This window comes from Mesoplodon mirus, assembly GCF_964341445.2.
Source record: "Mesoplodon mirus genome assembly, chromosome: 8".
In the NCBI taxonomy this organism is placed as follows: Eukaryota; Metazoa; Chordata; class Mammalia; order Artiodactyla; family Ziphiidae; genus Mesoplodon; species Mesoplodon mirus.
The window spans coordinates 52,200,017-52,219,421 of NC_138984.1; the positions used below are offsets into that span (position 1 = coordinate 52,200,017).

The 19,405-nt window shown below is 52.2% G+C and overlaps 1 protein-coding gene across 5 annotated transcripts in view; it reads left to right on the forward strand.

The window, feature by feature from the left end:
* Positions 1 to 18,309, forward strand: part of MGAT5 (alpha-1,6-mannosylglycoprotein 6-beta-N-acetylglucosaminyltransferase) — a 374,340-nt gene extending 356,031 nt beyond the window's left edge. For all 5 annotated transcript variants that reach the window (XM_082631527.1, XM_082631526.1, XM_082631528.1 and 2 more), the window contains 2 exons: positions 5,464 to 5,621; positions 12,361 to 18,309. In XM_082631527.1, coding sequence (XP_082487653.1) covers positions 5,464 to 5,621; positions 12,361 to 12,559 — 357 coding nt within the window. In that variant the 3' untranslated portion in view covers positions 12,560 to 18,309. The remainder of the gene's footprint in view (positions 1 to 5,463; positions 5,622 to 12,360) is intronic.
* The last annotated feature ends 1,096 nt before the right edge of the window (positions 18,310 to 19,405 follow it).

Below are 19,405 nucleotides of genomic sequence, written 5' to 3' on the forward strand. Positions count from 1 at the left end.
ATATAATTGATTTATGTTGTTTCTCTGTCTCCCTCACTGAAAATAAGCTCTATAAAGGCAGGTGTTTTGTTTTTGGTTCCTTTTTTTTTTTTTCTTTTTTCCCCCCACCAAGTCACCCCCAAGACCTAGAAGAGCCAACCCATGGTGTTATATTTATCAGGCACTTTTCTGAGCACTTTACACATTATAATTAATTTAATCCCCTCGACAGCTCTATGAGGTGGCAGTTGATGTATTCTTCATTTTACAGCTGAGGAAACTGAGGCAAAGAAAAATTATGGAGCTAGCCAAGAGCACTCAGCTGCTAGATGGAGAGGCTGGGATTCAAACCCTAGCAGTTCGAGCTCCAAACCCTTATGCTTTTCTGCATCTTAGCAAGTATTTTATTGAATGAACAAATGAATGAATGAGTGAGCAAACAAGGAGACAAGGCATGTCGGCATTGCCCTGATAGCCGGTGCTGAGGTTGAATGAAACAGAGGACCTCCAGCTTTCTGCGAGCACCCAGTGGGGCTGGCACCTGGGGGTGAGAAGAGGCTTATGACGGGCTGCTGTGTTAGTTGTGCCCTTCAAGCAGCTGGGCAAAGGGATTGCCCTTGTGGGCGATTGTCATATATAATCCAGGCAACTCAATTTTTCCCTCTGGACCCTGGTAGCAAATAATGGTCTTCCTTGGAATATTATCTTTAACATCTGTAGGTGCCTTCTTTTTTTTTTTTTTTTTTTTTTTGCTGTACGCGGGCCTCTCACTGTTGTGGCCTCTCCCGTTGCGGAGCACAGGCTCCGGACGCACAGGCTCAGCGGCCATGGCTCACGGGCCCAGCCGCTCCGCGGCATATGGGATCCTCCCAGACCGGGGCACGAACCCGTATCCCCTGCATCGGCAGGCGGACTCTCAACCACTGCGCCACCAGGGAGGCCCTGTAGGTGCCTTCTTAAGAGTCACCTCTTTTTTTTTTTTATCTGACAGGAGTTATATAAGGACAAGTGATATTTTCTCCATTTTAGATGTGAAAGTGGGCAGAGAGAGCTTGAGGGGCATCTCTGAAGTCTCCCAGCTGGGGGCCAGAATCATAACTCAGATCCCCACTCCCTCCTGCCTTAGCTGCTGTCATACCGACTAAGGACACCTTCAGGCCTCCATCTGTTCAATTTTATCACCTTCAGGCTCTCCAGATGGTTCGCCAAACCTTAAGAAGGGCCTGCTGCTCTTTTCACCATTTCTTTTCTTTTTTTAAAAAATTTATTTTATTGAAGCTTCGTTGATTTACATTGTTCTGTTAGTTTCTGGTGTACAGCAAAGTGATTCAGTTATACATACACGTAATAGTCTGCATCTGCTAATCCCAAGCTCCCAATCCATCCTTCTTCCGCCCACCTCCCCCTTGGCGACCACCAGTCTACTCTATTTCTGTGAGTCTGTTTCTGTTTCATAGATAAGTTCATTTCTGTCATATTTTAGATTCCACATATAAAGGACATCGTATGGTATTTGTCTTTGTCTGACTTACTTCACTTCGTATGATAACCTCTAGGTCCATCCATATTGTTGCAAATGGCATTATTTCATTCTTTTTCGTGGCTGAGTAGTATTCCTATATCTGTATCCATATCTACCTATCTATCTGCCAACCACAATTTCTTTATCCATTCATCTGTTGATGGACACTTAGGTTGCTTCCATGTCTTGGCTATTGTAAATAGTGCTGCTGTGAACATTGGGGTGCATATATATTTTTGAATTAGAGTTTTCTCCAGGTATATGCCCAGGAATGGGATTGCTGGATCATATGGCAACTCTAGTTTTTTGAGTAACCTGAATACTGTTTTTCATAGTGGCTGCACCAGTATACATTCTCACCAACATATTTTCACTACTTCTGATCCTACTGGCCCCTAAAACAGAGTACTGAGAGGATGCCAGACCAGCCCCTGGTGAGCCACGAGCAAGGGTGACTGGGGCCTAAGAGTTCATGTGTAATTGAGCTAAGCTCACCTGATGAAGGGAACCTCAGAGAGGTCGCCTGCAATAGTTTATTGAAATGAGCATGTGGGGCAGATCTGCCCTGCAGCATAGCTTTGAGGCACTTGCCCTCCTGCAGACCTTGCAGAGCCATCCTGCCTTGCTCAGGATGAGGTGCAGCGCTCCATCTATCCAGGGCTGCCCCTGCTTCTACAGATGCCAGTGCTGCAGTGCCTCCAAACCCCGATACGGGGCGCAGGCAATGCCTCTACAGAGGGACAAGAGGAGGGTGATGAGCGTTAGGGGAGCTCCTGCTGTTTGCCAGCCTTCAGCTCAGCTCCATCACCCACAGTCTGTTAGCATCACTTTCTACAGACAAGCAATGGAGGCAGGACCGGACCAAGCAGCATACACAAAGCCCCGCCCCTGGTGAGGCCAAGCCTCAAATCTGGGTCTCAGACTTGAAGTGCATTCCGTGGCCGCATCACCTCCTATTCTAACATGGCAGAATCTTTCTCCTCGTTCTGGTTTTACCCCTTGGACTACTTCACATAACCACACAAGGCTCACAATAAATAAGAAGCAAAGTTTCGTAAGAGTCTGCCAAACTCAACAGGTGTAGAGATGCTACCCTCGGTTCTAACTGCCTGTAAGATGTCATGTAAGGAGAGACATTCTACAGTGTTCTTACCAGGCTATAAAAGCCAGAGTTTGAGCCTTCAGCCATCATGGGTGTCCAGTGATCTAGATTTCCCCCATACAGTCACACAGTAGGCTTTGGTGTCCATTGGATCTTGACTCTCTTTGTTATAATACTTAAAGGCTGTAGAGGTTTTCAGATTTCTCCTGAAGGATTATAGGCAAAGTTGCTTGCAGTAGCCAGCCAGAAAAATGAACAAAGAAAACAAACAAGAAAAAAACACTTAACCTTTTCCAAACATCCGTGCACCTGCTCAGCTTTGATCAGCAATAACTACGTTGATCATTGTGTGTTTTCCTACCAATTTGATAGACAGATTACCAAAGGCCAGCCAGTAAGTCTCCATATGCTGCCAGGTTAGAGAGCAATGGCCGCCCGTGAAGACTCAGGGTTCCCACTCAGGGTGCCACGGGTCTGCAGTCAGGCTGTCACCCTTAGTAACGGTGTCTAGACCAAAGTTATCTTGCTGCCCGTGCCTTAGCAAGTCCATGGATTATGCTCAAGATTGTCGTGAATCTCAGGAGTCAGAAGACGTCTTCCTGCCCAGGGAGTGGCCTACCTTGGTCATACCCAGGGCTGTGAGATAGGAAAGACTGCTTACTCTGTCACTTTGAAAAGATTAAACTGGATCCTGTTATCTTTAAATAGTCTAGTGCGGTTCTGTCATCTCTGAATTTTGAGACCCTTCTGGAATCTTTTGTTTTCAGCTGATACGAATCCAGGCTCTAGGTTTCCTGACTACGTGCAGTGAAGGATTTGTTTGTTAACCTTTGAGCCTAACCACTCAGGCTCAAGCACGTGCATCCCTGCGTTGCAGGATCGAGTGAGGTGGGGAACGGCGGCAGGTTCTCCTTACTGATGGGGTCTCAAGCACCGATTTGAGGAGACTGGGGTAGAAGCCTACCTGCCGTTTACCTTCCTTAACGTGTAACGGCGTCACCTCCTTCAGGAAGGAGGTGGAGAGAGGCAGAAGCCATAGGAAATCATCAGTATCATTGTCTTCATTTTTCTGAGGAGGAAGCTGAGGTTTAAAAGAAAAAATGCAAGCAGCCCAGAAGGGCCCCCCCAGATGCAGCTCTGGTCTGCATTCTGGGGCTGCACCCACCTCACTGCTCAGGGACCCAGCAGGGCCCGGCCCTCCTGCAGTTCTCCACGTGACTGATGGGGGACATGGAACCTTCCCCTGCCAGCACCGGTTCTGAAAGCCTGATATGATTAATCAGCTCCTCATCCATGCAGAGGAGAGAAAGTAGGCAGGAGGAAAAAGAGAATATTCCAGAAGGACATACATTTAAAAGTAAATTCTCTGACCATTCCTGACCCTGTTACCCATTTCCCCTCCTCAGTGGTACCAGAGATATTCTTGCAGGAACACAGGCGTGACTGTTTATACATATCAACACAAATGGAAACACACTATACACCAGCCTTCAACCTGTTTCTTTTCTTTCTCAGTATGTCCTGGGGATGTTTCCATGTCAGCACATTGGAACCTGTTGCATTTTTTGGTATTCTTTGTATCTAAACACTTACCTGTTTAAATACAGCCTTTAGGTTGTTTCAGGTCTTCTGCTTCTCTTCTAACAATACTGCTGGGATTCCTGTGTCCTGTGTAGGTTTCTTTGCCCAGTGTGTCCCATACATCTGGGGTGAATTCCTACAAGTGGAATTCAGAGCCCAGGACCCTAGCCCTAACCACTGGGTACCCCTGAGGGCTAGCCCGCCCCCCAAAAAGTTACACAAACATGGCTCTTCAGGGTTCCTGCCCTGACATCATCTTCTGCAGGTTGGGCGGCCCGGGGATTCAGAAGAATTTTACTAGGGTTCCATCAACATCGTGCAAGCAGAGTAAGTAAGCTCTGGTTGCCAGTGGTGCATGAGTTTCCAACCTCAGTACCTGTTCAGGGTCACTCCAAGCACAGCTGAGATGAAAGCTGGGGTCCCAGGACAGAGAGAGTTCCCACTCCTCACCTGCCCTTACCCTGGTCCCACTTCATCTTTCTCAACACTCAGCTTCATAACTAGGCTGCCCGTTCATCATGCTGCACAGGTTACTTCCTGGCCCTCCCCGCCCGTGACTTCCTTGGATGTGTTAATTTCCTGCGCACCCTCTAGATCCTAGGAATGACCACCCAGTCCCATCCTGAGCCTGCCACCACCTTCCATGCCTCGGGGCGCCCCTCCCTGCAAGGGATACCAGCTTGCTTGACCTCCTATCACACATCCTCAGACTATGTTTCTCCAGCCGTTGAATTTGTGTGTTACAATTGTTTTCAACCAACAAGCACTGAGTCTCTATCAAGACCACGACCCCGCAATAGGCTCTATCCCAGATGCCTGCAGACTCCTTGCTGTGCTCCTTTGCTTCCCAAAGTTGAAACCAGTGCTCACAAAACAGTGTTATATTAGGTAACCGCCAAATTAGGTAGACACTGAAAATGTCTTTGGAATTAGGGCGGAGGGAATAGAACAGCTGGTGAAGGTGGATCTGGAGATGGGCTTTCAAGCATGGAGGCTTTAGCTCGATTGCATCATTGTAGGTGGCGATATGAATGAATAGCCCGTTACTGGCAGGCACAGTGCTGTGCACAGAAAGCTGGTAGGTAGAGGTGCAGACCAAGGCCAAGACCGTGTTCTAGCTGAGCTGGGTTCCAACCCAAGTCTGTCTGGTCTTGCCTCCTGCCCCTCACTGCTCTCCCATGACCAGGTGCCCGCCCCCCTTGTTAGGACTAGTTGGCAGACTGGGGACCCCCCACTTGCATCCCTGGTCCCTTGGCTGATGGTTTCATTGTCATTCTAGGACTTCTGCCATGGGCAAGTGATGTGGCCGCCCCTGAGTGCCCTGCAGGTAAAGCTTGCTGAGCCTGGGCAGTCCTGCAAGCAGGTGTGTCAGGAGAAACAGCTCATCTGTGAGCCTTCCTTCTTCCAGCATCTCAACAAGGACAAGGACTTGCTGAAGTAAGTGCTGGAGCACGGGAGAGGCAGCTCAGCCTGCAGCTCGCCTCTGGGTCAGAGCTGGGTTGGGAGGGATGAGGTTTTCCTTTCTAGGCTCGTGGGCTGTTGGAATAAGATGTGGAAAAGGTTATAGCATGGTCCCACCGCCCCCCTCCACCCAGAGAAAGTTGGCCCAGCGCTTTTATTGTTAAGTAGATGAGGTCACCTGGCCTGCTGATATATTTAGAATTCGAATAGGGGTGTTTTGTTTGCATAAATAACGTGAAGTCGGGGCTTGGAGATGGCGGGAAGTGTTCTGTCTGCTAATTGGTACCCAAGAACCATGGGAGCCGAGATGGGCACAGAACCACAAGCACGGACAGACCCACCCCTGAGGTCCCCTGGCTGTAGCCAGGTCCCCAGAGTCAGGGAGTCTGGAAGGAATGAAAAATATGGGCAGGGAGCTAGCACAGAACTGCCCGCAGCAAATTTCCCTGCCACCTTCCCCTCCTGCAGCCCCATCTCCTTTTGCACTTTATTCCAGCCCCTTTGAGGGTGTGAGCAAGCCTGGCTTTGCCGGGTCCCTGAGCAGGGGTGCAGGGGCAGCACTGGGATCACAGGCCAGACTGAGCCAGGAGGGACCTTCTCTATTGCTGGGATTTCTTTTCTCCTGCTGCTTGCATTACTTGCAGTCACACCATTCATTTCCCTTTGCAGTGGCATTTTGAGTTTAGTGTTTGCACTTTCCAGATTTCCATGTGGAGTTTCTTCTGGCCTCTGACTCATGCCCCCGTCAGCGCTGAATCGGTGCCCCGATATTTATCACACCCTCCCTGGGCCACAACCTGGTTGATTACCTGACACCCCCTCCCAACCTTAAGAACTCTAATGCGGTGTTTTCCCCTGAAGGATTTGCTCTCCCAACCCTAGATATTCCACACAGCTGTGGGTCTGCCCCAGTCTTTTTTTTTTTTACATCTTTATTGGAGTATAATTGCTTTACATTGGCGTGTTAGTCTCTGCTTTATAACAAAGTGAATCAGTTATACATATACATCTGTTCCCATATCCCTTCCCTCTTGGTCTCCCTCCCTCCCACCCTCCCTATCCCAGCCCTCCAGGCGGTCACAAAGCACCGAGCTGATCTCCCTGTGCTATGCGGCTGCTTCCCACTATCTATCTACCTTACGTTTGGTACTGTATATATGTCCATGCCTCTCTCTCGCTTTGTCACAGCTTACCATTCCCCCTCCCCATATCCTCAAGTCCATTCTCAAGTAGGTCTGTGTCTTTATTCCTGTTTTACCCCTAGGTTCTTCATGACATTTTTTCTTCTTAGATTCCATATATATGCGTTAGCATACGGTATTTGTCTTTCTCTTTCTGACTTACTTCACTCTGTATGACAGACTCTAGGTCCATCCACCTCAGTACAAATAACTCAGTTTCGTTTCTTTTTATGGCTGAGTAATATTCCATTGTGTATATGTGCCCCAGTCTTGAAGAGGATGCTTAAGGAACAGAGTGGGGACTTCCCTGGAAGTCCAACGGTTAGGACTCCACGCTTCCACTGCAGGGGGCACGGGTTCGATCCCTGGTCAGGGAACTAAGATCCTGCATGCCGTACGCACCCCCGCCCCAAAATAATAATAATAATAATAATAATAATAATAATAATAAGACACAGAGTGGACTTAGGGCTCGAGGCTTGCCGGTCCCTGTTCTGGCTTCACACCCTTTTAGAGCATGGCTGGCCATGGTGCTCATCCATGCCCAGTGGTCTGAGCTGGCCTTATCCTGCCTATAAGTCTCATTACCTTCAAGTGTGGTATAAAACCCTTTTTAGAGAAAGAGTGTGGTCTCTAGCATCGCGCCTACAGGGATGCTCTCCTGAGTGGGGATGTGGGCGATGCTATTTCTTCTCGTTCTTTTTACGTGAAGACCTGGATCAGAGGTGGCCTCGATTTCACCATCAGAATAAAGGCCAGGCCAGCAGAGTCGGTTGGCAGCCTGCTCTGCAGCCAGTGAAGCCTTGTGAGAGGGAGCACTGGTCTGACGTCTATGGAAAGCCTCTGATGGTGCCAAAAACTTCCATCTCCAGAGCACGTATCCCAAATTCTAGGTCCGGGAGGAGCTGGCCACTCGCCCCTTTTGCAGACAGCTCCCGTAGCAAAGTGGCTTTCTGAGAACCCTGAGTGTCTCCCTCTGTTTGATCAGAAGTCTGGATGCACTGGGGGCAGACTACAGAGCGTCTACACAGAACTGTCTACGTGCAGCCCCTGCCCCAGCTCTGGAGGAGGGGACCCGGATGGGACCCTCAGCAGCACCGGCCTTCCTGGCCAGGCCGGAGGCGGGGCTCCTGGGGCTCGCTCTCTCTCAGAGAGCATGGGGCCCACTATAGCCCGCCCGTCTGCAGGCCCAAGGGCTAGGTCCCGTGGAGGAACAGGACAGGGAGCCAAGGAACCAGTTTCCCCTGTCCCCATCAATGTCCTCACCTGTGACATGGGGACAGCCCGGGTAATGATGAGAGAAGATGCAGCTGGTGCTGCAGGCAGAGCAGAAAAGCCCTGTCTTGCAGAGAGCTTGGGCAGTGGGGCAGGCCCGAGGCCACCAGGCTGAGACCAGAAACGCCAGTGCCTTGCCACCTCCCTGCCCCGCCCCACCCTCTGCCGGCTTCCAAGCTGAGCCCAGGGAGCAGAAGGCCTTGTTACGGAGCGGCCGTGGGGTTACTAAACGCCCCTCCCACCCCATCCCCTTGTAGATATGTGGGTTTTCTTCCTAGGAGGCTGCCGTGAATGCTGAGTTTGCAGTAGAGCCGCCTGAAGTTAATTTTCTGTGCGCAGGAGCCCTGGTGAATACCTTGCGTCTGCATTTGTAAATACCGATAACGTCGTGATAGCCTGGCTCTCTGGCGCGTCTGTTGAAACCCTCTTCAGTGAGGCAGTCCTGGCTTATTCGTGTTCATGGCCGGTTAGCAGCGAGCTGCTGCTCTTCCTTCTCCAGCTTGGGGCCTGGCTCTCAGTTTAAGCTCCTCTCTGTCTTTGGGTGTCCCCGGCCTGTCCTCGCTCTGCACTGTGACTTGATGTGACTTAAGTAGAGCCCTTTGGAGCGTCCCGTGCTGTCGTCTTGAATCGGGGAGTCAGGCAGGGCGTGGTGGGAGTGATGGAGAAGCGACCACAAACTCCCGTGCACGGAGCATGCGTGATTCGGGTGGCACCCAACCTGACCCGGACCAGGGCCGGAGTGGCCGGAGGACAGAGGCCCCAGGAAGAGCCAGAGTCCAGGCTGGTGGGACCCAGGGCGGGCGCACCTCGGCTTCCGAAACGGGAACGTGCGTTAGCGGCCGGCTTCCTTCGTGATGTTGCGACCTTTACAAGTTGTACCTTCTAAAAGATTCATTTATTGAGTGTGGGTTGGTTGGTTTGAAGAACAGGAATTCTAAGCCATGAGGCCTGGACTGTGAGCACGTGGGCACCTTCGGAGCAGGAAGGTGGCCCTGAGTCAGAGTGGTGACGAGGGAGCTTGGGGAGACTTGGTGGATACGGGGCGGGGCTCAGGAGGATGGGGCGGGGGGCGGGGAAGGAGTAAGACCGGCCGATGGGCCCTGCTTCCATCCCTTCATCCTGAGTGGGTCTGCGTCAGGGGAAGGGTGGGCAGCTTCTCTCCTCTCAGGAAATAGGCAGGCCCACGGGAAGGGGGGCTTTGCCCTTCTCTTCTTCTTCAAGAGCTATAAACTCTACACTAAGGGCTGAGGGGCCTTGGAAGCCCCAGCTCCCATCCTGTGAGCGAAGCCACTGAGGCCAGCTGGAGAGAGGTGAGGACCACAGGGGCCCAGAGAAAGGAGACAGCACAGTGTGCCACAGGTCTGAGCGGGGAGTGTGTGTGTGTGCGTGCACACGTGTGTGCGCCACAGACATCCCAGGAACAGAGAGGCAGAAACAGCCACACGCACGCCCTGAAGAGGCGAGGGACCACGGCAGAGCATGAGGATGTGCTCCAGCCATTGGGAAGGTCTCCTCGGTAACAGCTGAGGACTGTGGCTCACTAGCTCAGCAAGGATGCTGGAGGGGCCTTCCCGACCGCCTGGGGCTTGTGGGATGGAGATCTGCAGCTAACAGAAGGGAGAGCTTCCCAGGGTAGGGGGTTGGTTCACACCCATGGGTGGCTCTGGCGCCCCTCAGCTAAACCTCTGGGGAGCTGCCTGGGGACGGACGGGTCCCCTGTGGCTCCGGGGACCAGCTGCTGCTTGAGTGCTTCGTGGTCATCTCTGGGCATCGGCCCTGGGCTGGCTGCTGCAGCCTCGTGGTCGTGGGCGTACGTGCTCGCACCCCAGGAGGCCGGGCCTGGAGTCTGAGTCCAGGAGACCAGGGGCGGGAGGAGGGTTTCTTCCTGGCTCTTGACAATTCTCCCCCTGGCCTTGGGGTCTCAGATGAGTTGTGGAGATTTCCACGCTCCTGCTGAGCAGTGTACCAGGCAGATGGCTTGAGTTAAGACACAGCAGCTGCTGTAATTCGCCTAAATAAATAAATAGCATAAGCATAAATCTGGATCCCAACACCACATTCCATATGGCAACTTTTCACGCACAGTGGAGCTCTGGAGAACCCCCCCCCCCTTTTTTTTTTGCGGTACGTAGCCTCTCACTGTTGTGGCCTCTCCCGTTGCGGAGCACAGGCTCCGGACGCGCAGGCTCAGCGGCCATGGCTCATGGGCCCAGCCGCTCCACGGCATGTGGGATCTTCCCGGACCGGGGCACGAACCCGTGTCCCCTGCATCGGCAGGCAGACTCTCAACCACTGCGCCACCAGGGAAGCCCTGGAGACCCCTTTTTGTGTTGGCCAGGAGGAGTGTCCTGTGAAGGAGCTGGTAGCCCCTGTCTCTGACTCAGGTTTCCTGTAGGAAACCCATAAGACCTCCATGTCCCGCCCTCGCCATGCCCTCTGGGTCTCCCAGCTGGCTGACCTAACATCAAGGGGTATCGGGCCACTTAGAGAAGTCGCAGAGCTCCCTGGTGACTGCAGCAGCAAGATGGGCCGGCGCTGCCCTCCTGGGCACCGGGAGCCAGGCAGGCAGGCAGCCTCGGAGAGCTCACCAGGAGCCCCAGCAGATGCACTGGGAACCACCAGATTAACAATGGCAGGAGGGCAGGTGGGCCCCGGCAGTTAGTTGGCGGGAGGAAGACAAAAGAGGGCGCAGGAGTAATGGGGGCTCCACGTGCTCTTCCCCCGACACTTGGAGGCTTTCCAGAGGCAGCAGGAAACCTCAGGTTCCCCATCCAGACCCTCCCTATCGGCAAGAATCAAGACTTCCGTGAACAAAGCAAAACAGAGATGGTTGGCATGTGTGTAAATTCTCACTGTTGGGCAAGGGAGGAAGGTGGCATAGCCCAGCCAGCGTCTGCCGGGGCAGGGTGATGATGGTAATCGTGGTAGTTCTCGCGTGTTGAATACTTCCCAGAGCGAGACTCTGCCAGCTGCTCTATAAGCATTAATTTAATCCCTGGACCTTCCCTGTGAGGTAAGGATTCTTCATCCCCTTTTCACAGAAGAGGAAACTGAGCCACAGAGAGGCTCAGTCATTGGTCCAGGGCCACACAGCTCATAAGAGATGAAGCCAGGACTCAAACCCAGATCTGTCTGGCCCTGCTATACCACCTTCTCTGAACTGGTCCCCACCAGCCGTGTGGGGTACAGGGGACAAGGTGGGTAGGACCCAGGTACCCCAGGTAAGAGGAGAACTTATGTGGCTCTTCTTTGAAATGAGGCCAACACTGTTGGAAACAGAAACATCCGGTTCTCCTTCACCCCCCGCCAGGCAGTGGTCCCAGGCTGAGAAAGCAAAGCCACAGGGGTCTCCAGCCCACAGAAAATTCACCTGTTGGGAGACTATGGCACAGGGGCAAGAACACAGACCTGGGATGATTCAGTCCCTGCTCTGCGCACCCAGAAACCTGCAGCTGGGGACGGGGCTGGGGCGGGGGTGTTACTATTGCCACTGTCATCCAAGGTCCAGTGACTCAGGTCCAGGACGGCACCTTCCCCATGAGACCGTCTGACTGCTGTCCAGTGGGGACTAAGGCCACATAACGGGTATCTTTAAGCCATTAATTGCGAAAATTAAATATAGTTTTAAAAAAACATGTAAATAATGCATATCTTTCCCCCAGTCTCACTCCTCAGAAGTAAACATTGTTAAGTCTTTAGTGTGTAGTCTTTCATGACTTCTCTCCCTCCATCTCTCTTCCTCTCCCCCATCTCTCTCTCTGTCTCTCTCTCTGACACACACACACACACACACACACACTCTCTCTCTCTCTCTCTCTCTCTCTCTCTCTCTCTCTCTTTCTCTCTCCCCCCCCCCCCCGTCCGTACACTTACTCGAGGACAGCTCTCATGCTAATGCTCGCATTTCCACCTCTCCTTTGTCAAGGGCTGCATGTAACTCTGATGGTACAGATGAACCATAGTTGATTCAGCCATTTCCCACTTGCTGAGTATTCAGGTTATTTCCAGTTTTTCTCCATTACAGACAGTGCTTTGCTAAGCAGCCTTGAACACATAGCCCCACGCACGTGTCCAGGCACACGCATGCCTTTCTCGAGCCTGGATTTCCAGAGGTGAGAGAATGGCTGCGTCAGAGGCTGGCTGACGTTTCATTTCTACTGCAGGAGCCCCGAACAAGCTACCCACGCCTCGGACGGTGGACAGGAGGCAGGGATGAGGACGACCCCTGCATCTCTAACCCCTTTCTCTTCCCCCACAAGGTACGAGGTGACCTGCCAAAGCTTTGAGATGGCCAAGGACATCGTGGTGCCCTCCTTCGACCCCAAGAACAAGCACTGTGTGTTTCAAGGTGACCTCCTGCTGTTCAGCTGTGCCGGCGCCCACCCCAGGCACCGGAGGATCTGCCCCTGCCGGGACTTCATCAAGGGCCAGGTGGCTCTCTGTAAAGACTGTCTCTAGCAGCCACCGGCTCGTCCCCGCATGCACTCTCCTGGGGAAGACAGTGGCTCCAGCCCCATCCGGGCAAGGCCGGTGGGTGGGCAGAAATCATTCGGGGACTCTCGCCAGAGCCTGAACTCTTTGGGCGGGAGGTCTCCACTTGGTATTGCTCCCGCTGTGGTCGGAGCATCACAGCGGAGTTCTCACCAAAACAAAACGAGAGTCGACATCAGGCCGGGAGCCTGGCTTCTCCCTGGCACAAATTCATTTTTAATTTTGGAGGAGCTACTGTAGGGAGACTGTCTGTGCAGCTGCTCCAGGGTAGAAAGAGAATTTCAAGATTCATTTAAGTGAAACAAAACCAGAGGAGGAATTGAGCTAGTTGGGAAGAACTTCATATGGGAACATTCCTAAACCCATTAACTTATTTATTTGGGAGGGAGGGAGGGGGAGCTGGGGAGGGCAGAGAGGGATTGATCACGTGTCTTGTAACTTCTTCGATTTTCCTCTGTTGGCCATCCACCTTCACTATAATATTACTACTGTCTGCTTCGGGCAGGGTGCACTGTGGGGTTGATGGCATGCTTAAGGGCAGCTATGGGGACCTAGCTCCTCGAAGTGGATGGTGGCAGAACAGAACAAATCTTGTGTGCTTGCCACACGGCAGCTAGGGCACAGGCAGCCCCTGGCGTGCGGGGATATGCCTGTGTGGTCCAGAGAGCCCACAGGGACCAAAGATGGGCTGCTTTGCAGCGAGAGGCTCCTTTTCTCCGTCCTACCCCATCCCCAGCCGAAAACACACTCGCACCAGCACCCGCACCCGCACCCACACCCACATACAACCTTGGCTGTAATTTCTGGTTCGGATGAAAAGAGCTACCCTTGGAGCTCTTGGAGGCCGTGCTCTTTCCCCCTTAAGAGAGTCGTCCTCGAGCTGAGATTTGGACAGGAGTGAAGCTGGTCCCTAAGAACCAGGAGCACCACCGGAGCTGGGTTCTAGATGGATGGGCTTGTGTTGTATTCCCTCTAATGTCTGATGTCACTGAAGTCCAGGGAATGGGGCTCTTGGTGAACTTGCAGGCCAGGATGCATGTGCAGTGTCCTGGCCACTCACCTGTGAGTGTGGGTGCGGCTTGCAAGGGGTAGGAATATGATGCTGGCTTTTACTCCAGGCACAAATATTTGTGGGGAACAGGGCGGGGTGAGCCGCTTGGCAGGTTGGACCAAACCGCGGAGACACCCCCACCCCCCGCTTTTGTGTGAGTTCCCTGGTCCTGCACACCTCCACCCCGGGCTTCAGTGCTGTGCGTGTAAGCGTGTGTGTTTCTGCGATGCCCCTGGCATCTCCGTACTGGTAAGAGAGAGCCCTCTTCTATCTCTGGCGGAATGTCCCCCTTATGAGCTATCCCGTGATCCGTCCAGCCCCCTCACTCATGCTTCCGAGTGCCTTGGTCGCCGAGCAGAGCAGCTGGGCAAGGCTAATGGCCTGGGTGGGCCTTTGGGATGTGAGGTTAAAGTTAGAATTCTGCTTTCTGAGGACCAGAGGGAGTGTGGAGACTTGAGTTATGGGAAGTTAGATTCCGCCTGCTTCTAGATTCTTCTTGGGTGTAAATTTAATATAAAGCGCACAGCCAGCCTTTCTTAGACCCTCCGTGGGTCTTAATTGCACCTCCCACCTTAGAGAATGGAGGGAGGGAGGGAGGGCAGCCAGGGTCTCCCCGACCCCATGGGTGGCCCACATGTGCCAGGGAGAATGCTGGCGGGGAGGTCTCTCTGCTCTGAGCGTGGATGCAGGGGCCCGCCCGTCACAACCTGGCTGAGAACAGCAACAAGGATGTAGGGTGCGAGTGCCTGGGTGCTTTGAAGCTTTGCAAGGGCGGTTTCCTACAGTGGGAGGAAACAACTGCCATCCCTGCTGTGGGGAACTGCTTTTCCCTACAGATGGGACTCCTGGCTGCAGCCTCGCTAGTGGCAATTGGCTTGAGGGCCCAGACCTGCAATTCCTGGGCCGGTGCTGCCCTCTTCTGGGCTCTTCTGGGAGCTTTCACTGCTGAGGACGTGAGTGCCAGTGTTTGACCAGCAGGGGGAGCAGGCGGACTGAGACCAGTTTTCCACTCTGCCAGATAAAGCCATTTTGCAAGAGAGAGCTGTTACAGCCAGCCCAGGAGCAAGGAAGTTGGAAAGCCCTGTTCTCAGAAAGATTCTGTGCCGGGCTTGTGTTCCAGAAGCTGCAGGGATTGTTTGCTGGCTGCCCCTGAGCTCAGGGACTCTCCGCCTTCTGGAGAATTCCTCTTCTCCACATCAGGACTCTCAGGTCAGGCAGCCAGGAGAGCACCTCCCCCATTTGAAGATTCCTGTGGCTTCCCCCCATTTCCAGTAATGGAAGTAAGCCAGAGCTCTCTGCCCGCAGGGCTGCTGCTCCTGGGGCAAAGAAACCCACACTCCAGTTCTTGAGGGCATTATGAACAGAGGCAGCGACACTGAATGTATACTGGCTCTCAGGCCTCCACACACGTGGCCCCAGTCTGGTCAGCGACCCAAGAGGACATTGGGATAGGGACCTCCATCTGCCCTGCGCAGGAAGGGGTGCGATTCCTGCCTGCCCTGGGAGAGGAAGGCACCTCTCAGAGTGTGGGCTGGGAGCCTTCGATGGTTTTGCCAATGCCGATCTTCATAGAATCCTAAACCAATTAATTGGTAATTGATGACAATTCCACAGGGAGAGAAATCCCCAATCAGGATTAGTGTCTTCTTGTGCTCTGAGCATCTCTCATTTCTTGCCTGGTCTTTAGTTTTCGTCATTTTTTTCCTAAAAGATTTGGGTGTTTTTTTTTTTTCCTCCACTGTGATCCTAAGTTCTTAAAAAAAAAACTCGAGGGAAAACATTTAATTTATTAAAGGAGAGAAAGCTTTCCTTTGAAATGTAAAGACTTTCGGGAATAAAAGTTCCTGAAAGGGGAAACACTTTTCTCATGCCAGTAAACACCTCATTTATTTCTTGTATGTAATTCGATTTGCACACGTACAATTGGAGAAGCTTTTTGCATTTTTGCTTAGGTTGGGTTTTGTCACTGCTTATAGTTTACTTTTTGTGTGTTTTGCTGTTATGTTTGGAGATATTTCTTTGGTGATATTTATTTTTTCTGAGGTGCCTTTTCACTTTTCTTTGGGGTTGGTTTTTGGAATGTGGGGTTGGTTTTTGGAATCTGGGTTTTGTTGAAGGAAGCTAGCAGACTCCTCCAGCTTGGAGATAGGACGTGCCCTGGCATCACTGAGGGCAACTCAGGCTGGGCGCCGGAAATGCCCTCCAAGCCCCCCCTGGGCCACAGTGTAGGGGCACATACACCCCCGTGAAGCCATGAGAACCCCCAAGAAAAGGTCTGACTTCCTCCAGGCCAGCCCATAGGTTCCCAGGCTGCTCAGCCAGGTCTTTGGGTTTGTTTGGGGACTGCTGGTTGCCACGTGCCACCCCGGGAGCTTGGTGAGGTCTGGCCGCAGCAGAAGACCAGCCCTACCTGAGGGGCTGCACTGAAGGGAAGCAGGCCCTGCTGAACTCATGGAAGCACTGGCCCCAAACCACTTCATCTGGTTAGCAGGATGAAGGGGAAGAAATACGCACCCCCTTTTTTTGTTTCTTTGGCAAACGTGGGGTTCGCTAAAAGTGACTACTCAGCTTCCCGGTAAGCTCACTTTGGGGTGCCCCAGTGCAGCTCACTGGTAGTGAAGCCACGAGTGTGACCAGGTAGACAGAAACTCTTCTGTTTATGGGTGGATTTGTGCTTTTTAGACCAGACCAAGGCAGGCCACCCCGTTCTCCGAGGTGGTTTACCTAGATTGTGTATTTAATGGGGACATTGCCACCCTCTCCCATGCCCCCCCAATTCTTGATTTAAAAAAAAAGGTCTGTTAACGACAGGCTCTGTTGTGTTACTCTCCCAAGCCTGGAATGTTTTATTTATTGAAAACTATTTTCACTTCCACACTGGCTTCATTCTAACCCCGTCCATCCCTCTGGGGCTGCAGAGCACCGTCATGTGCAGAGGTGGATGGATGTGGAGATGCAGTCTTCCTTAGGAAGGTAGGAATGTCCTAAAGCAGAGGGCGGGGTCCTTTCCTTCTTGTGGGCTTCAACAAAAAAATGGAAAACCAAGTTTTTACAGCAAAAGGCCAAATTAGCTGTCTAGTGTCTGATGCAGAAAAAAACTACCCTAGCTTTCTTAGCACTTAGGGTTTTTGTGAGGATTCAGTTTAGCAGTGAATTAGCAGTGTTTAGCAGTGTCTGGCATAGAGTAAGCCCTAGTAAATGTTAAATATTGTTATTCGCCTTTCATAATATTCGAGGAAAAAAAGAGCTGAGCTCATTTCCTATCCTTGATTCAAAAGTAATACCTATGGGAGAATACTCCCAAGTTGATGGAATGTTGTAGGACGTAGTGGTGGAAGATACCCGAGTCCTGTGTCCACCCTGCTGGTTAAAATGCACTGACTGGAAAATATGCCTGACTTCAGCCCCAGATGGAACTGGGCCGCAAGAACTGAACATAAGAGGGTGACCTCTGGCCACATGCTGGACCGCACCCCACTCTTATCTTCTGGACCCTTCCAGGGTTTTTCCTTGCAGAACGTGGTGAGCTGGAAATTGAATTCTCTGACAGACTGTCCCCTTAAAGTTACCCATCTTCCTCTGAAATGCAATGATAGAGGCGTTTCTGTTTTTTATTGAAGGGGAAGGGAATGACCAATTGAACTTAATCGCTCCCCAGGAAGCCCCTTTTGGCGCCCCCTGCTGGCCAGGGTGGCTCCTGCACTGTCCAGCCCAAGAGGATCAGACTCCCAGGCTGGTTAGTTGTCACGTTTCTCTCACATTAAAGGTTATTCTATGGGGGTGGCGGGGGCGTTTTCAGAGCTCCAAGAGGCTGCTCGGAGCTTAATGATGTTTTCCCAGATCACCTGAATGTCAGTTCGCTTTTTTTTGGGGGGGGGGCGGGGTTTCAGCCTCTTGCTTCCTTGGATAGGTTTAGAGTTTTATCTCCTCTCCTATTTTGGCCCTATTCTGCATAGATTGCATTTGTGGAAAATGGAGGAATATGTTGGGGTCTGGTGTCTTTTTCAGATCCTTTGGATTCTCTTCAGCTGAATCAGCAGTCATTTAAGATTGGGATTTACCTTCTTCAAAGCATCATTTCATCTATTTTTCCCAGATCTTGTGGAGCCTGCAGATTACCCCCCAGCCCCCTGCATCCGGTGAGGCATGACAAAGGGACGCAAGGGCAGCCGTGCGCTCGTGCGTCGGGCAGGGCCCCGTCTGGGTCCGTGGTGGGGCAAGGGTAATCCTGGAGGCTCAGAGCCTTTGCGGTCCTGGAGGGCTCCCTGGGCCAGCCAGCCAGGAACCTAGCAGAGGCAGCCACCTCTGGCACAGCTGAGATGGAGCAGATGTGGGACGCCTTTGCTCACCGGCCTGCCCAGGTATGAACAGAACGAACAAGAGCGGAACAGTCTATGCCAAAGGAGATGGTGACGTCCTTTCTGCTGTAGTTGCTGTCACAGCCTTGGTGTCTGTAAGCTAATGGCCATTCGCATCTATGTCTTCAGCCAGCTCCTGGTACAACCATTTTCTACTGTTCACTTCTGGGGTTAAGTAGTGCGGGGTTCTGCAAATAAGGCGTTGCTGTCAAATGTACTGTACCGGCGTAGAGAGCACTGCTTTGTTTTCCACTGTTGTAGAGAAAACTAGGGAGAACTTTATTTTTCAATAAACTTTTCTTGTGTGACAGATGGAAGTGATTTGGGGGCGGGGCGGGTGGGTACCAGGGCGCCAGCAGGACCCCGTCCAGCTGCATCCCCCAGCGGTGGCAGCCACTGACGGCGTTTCACCGTTCGCAGGTACACTGCCAAAAATGCTGATAGGCAGGTAGGTTTAAGGGATTGGGGAGGTGGGGGCTCACTATGGAACCCCCTTTCCCTTGTATCATCACACCCACCAGTACTAATTGCCGAGCACTCTCCCTGCCCTCCGCTCACCTAGAAGGGAACTGAGTTTGCAAGTAGACTGTTGTTTGTTTGTTTTGTAGGTAACTGTACTAACATCAAATGTTTAAAAATCTTGAAGGATGTGCTAGCAAGATAGATAGCCCTTAGGCTATCGGAGGGCTTATTAGACCTGGAACATGTTTCCCCACTTCAGAAAGAGCACTTTGACCCCAGGGCTCAGTGTGGTTAGGCACAGGCCCTGGGAACAAGGAAGTTCAAGTTCATGCTCCCACCAGGGGCTTGTTGTGGGGGTGGTGGAGGGCCGTGGTGCAGCCTCTCCGAAGCTGGTGAACCTTCTGGTCGCTGCCCAGAGCAGAGACACCATGGGAGACAGCCGGCATGTTTGATGGAACACACGTCCCCAAGGAAGGTGAGCATAACTTGAGTGCCTAAGTTTGGGGGATGCCATGGCATAGCTGCCACAATGGGAACTATATTAAACAGTAAATACAGGGAGAAAACCTGCAGAAAAGAAACCTATTGAATCTTGCGTTTCCCAGACCTGGACCGTGTCCATCTTTTCTGTGCAACATGGTAACTAACAGCCCATAGAATATGCCTCAAAATGCCGTTGGTTTAATCGGATGCTTTCAGCATGCCTTTCTCTCCAAGGTCAGCGACCTCCTAGAAAGGACCCCACCACCTCCCCTTCCCCGGCCTAAGGTAGCTGGGGGGCGGGGGAGGCGGGTCAACTCCAGGCACCACCACATGGACGTATGTGGCTACTCTCTCTCTTCCCCTCCCTGAGCGGGGCGTGAGCCTGATTCCCCCTCCCGCCCCGACACCCCATGCTTCACCCACAGCAGTGACAACCTCCACCTCCCCATACCGTACAAA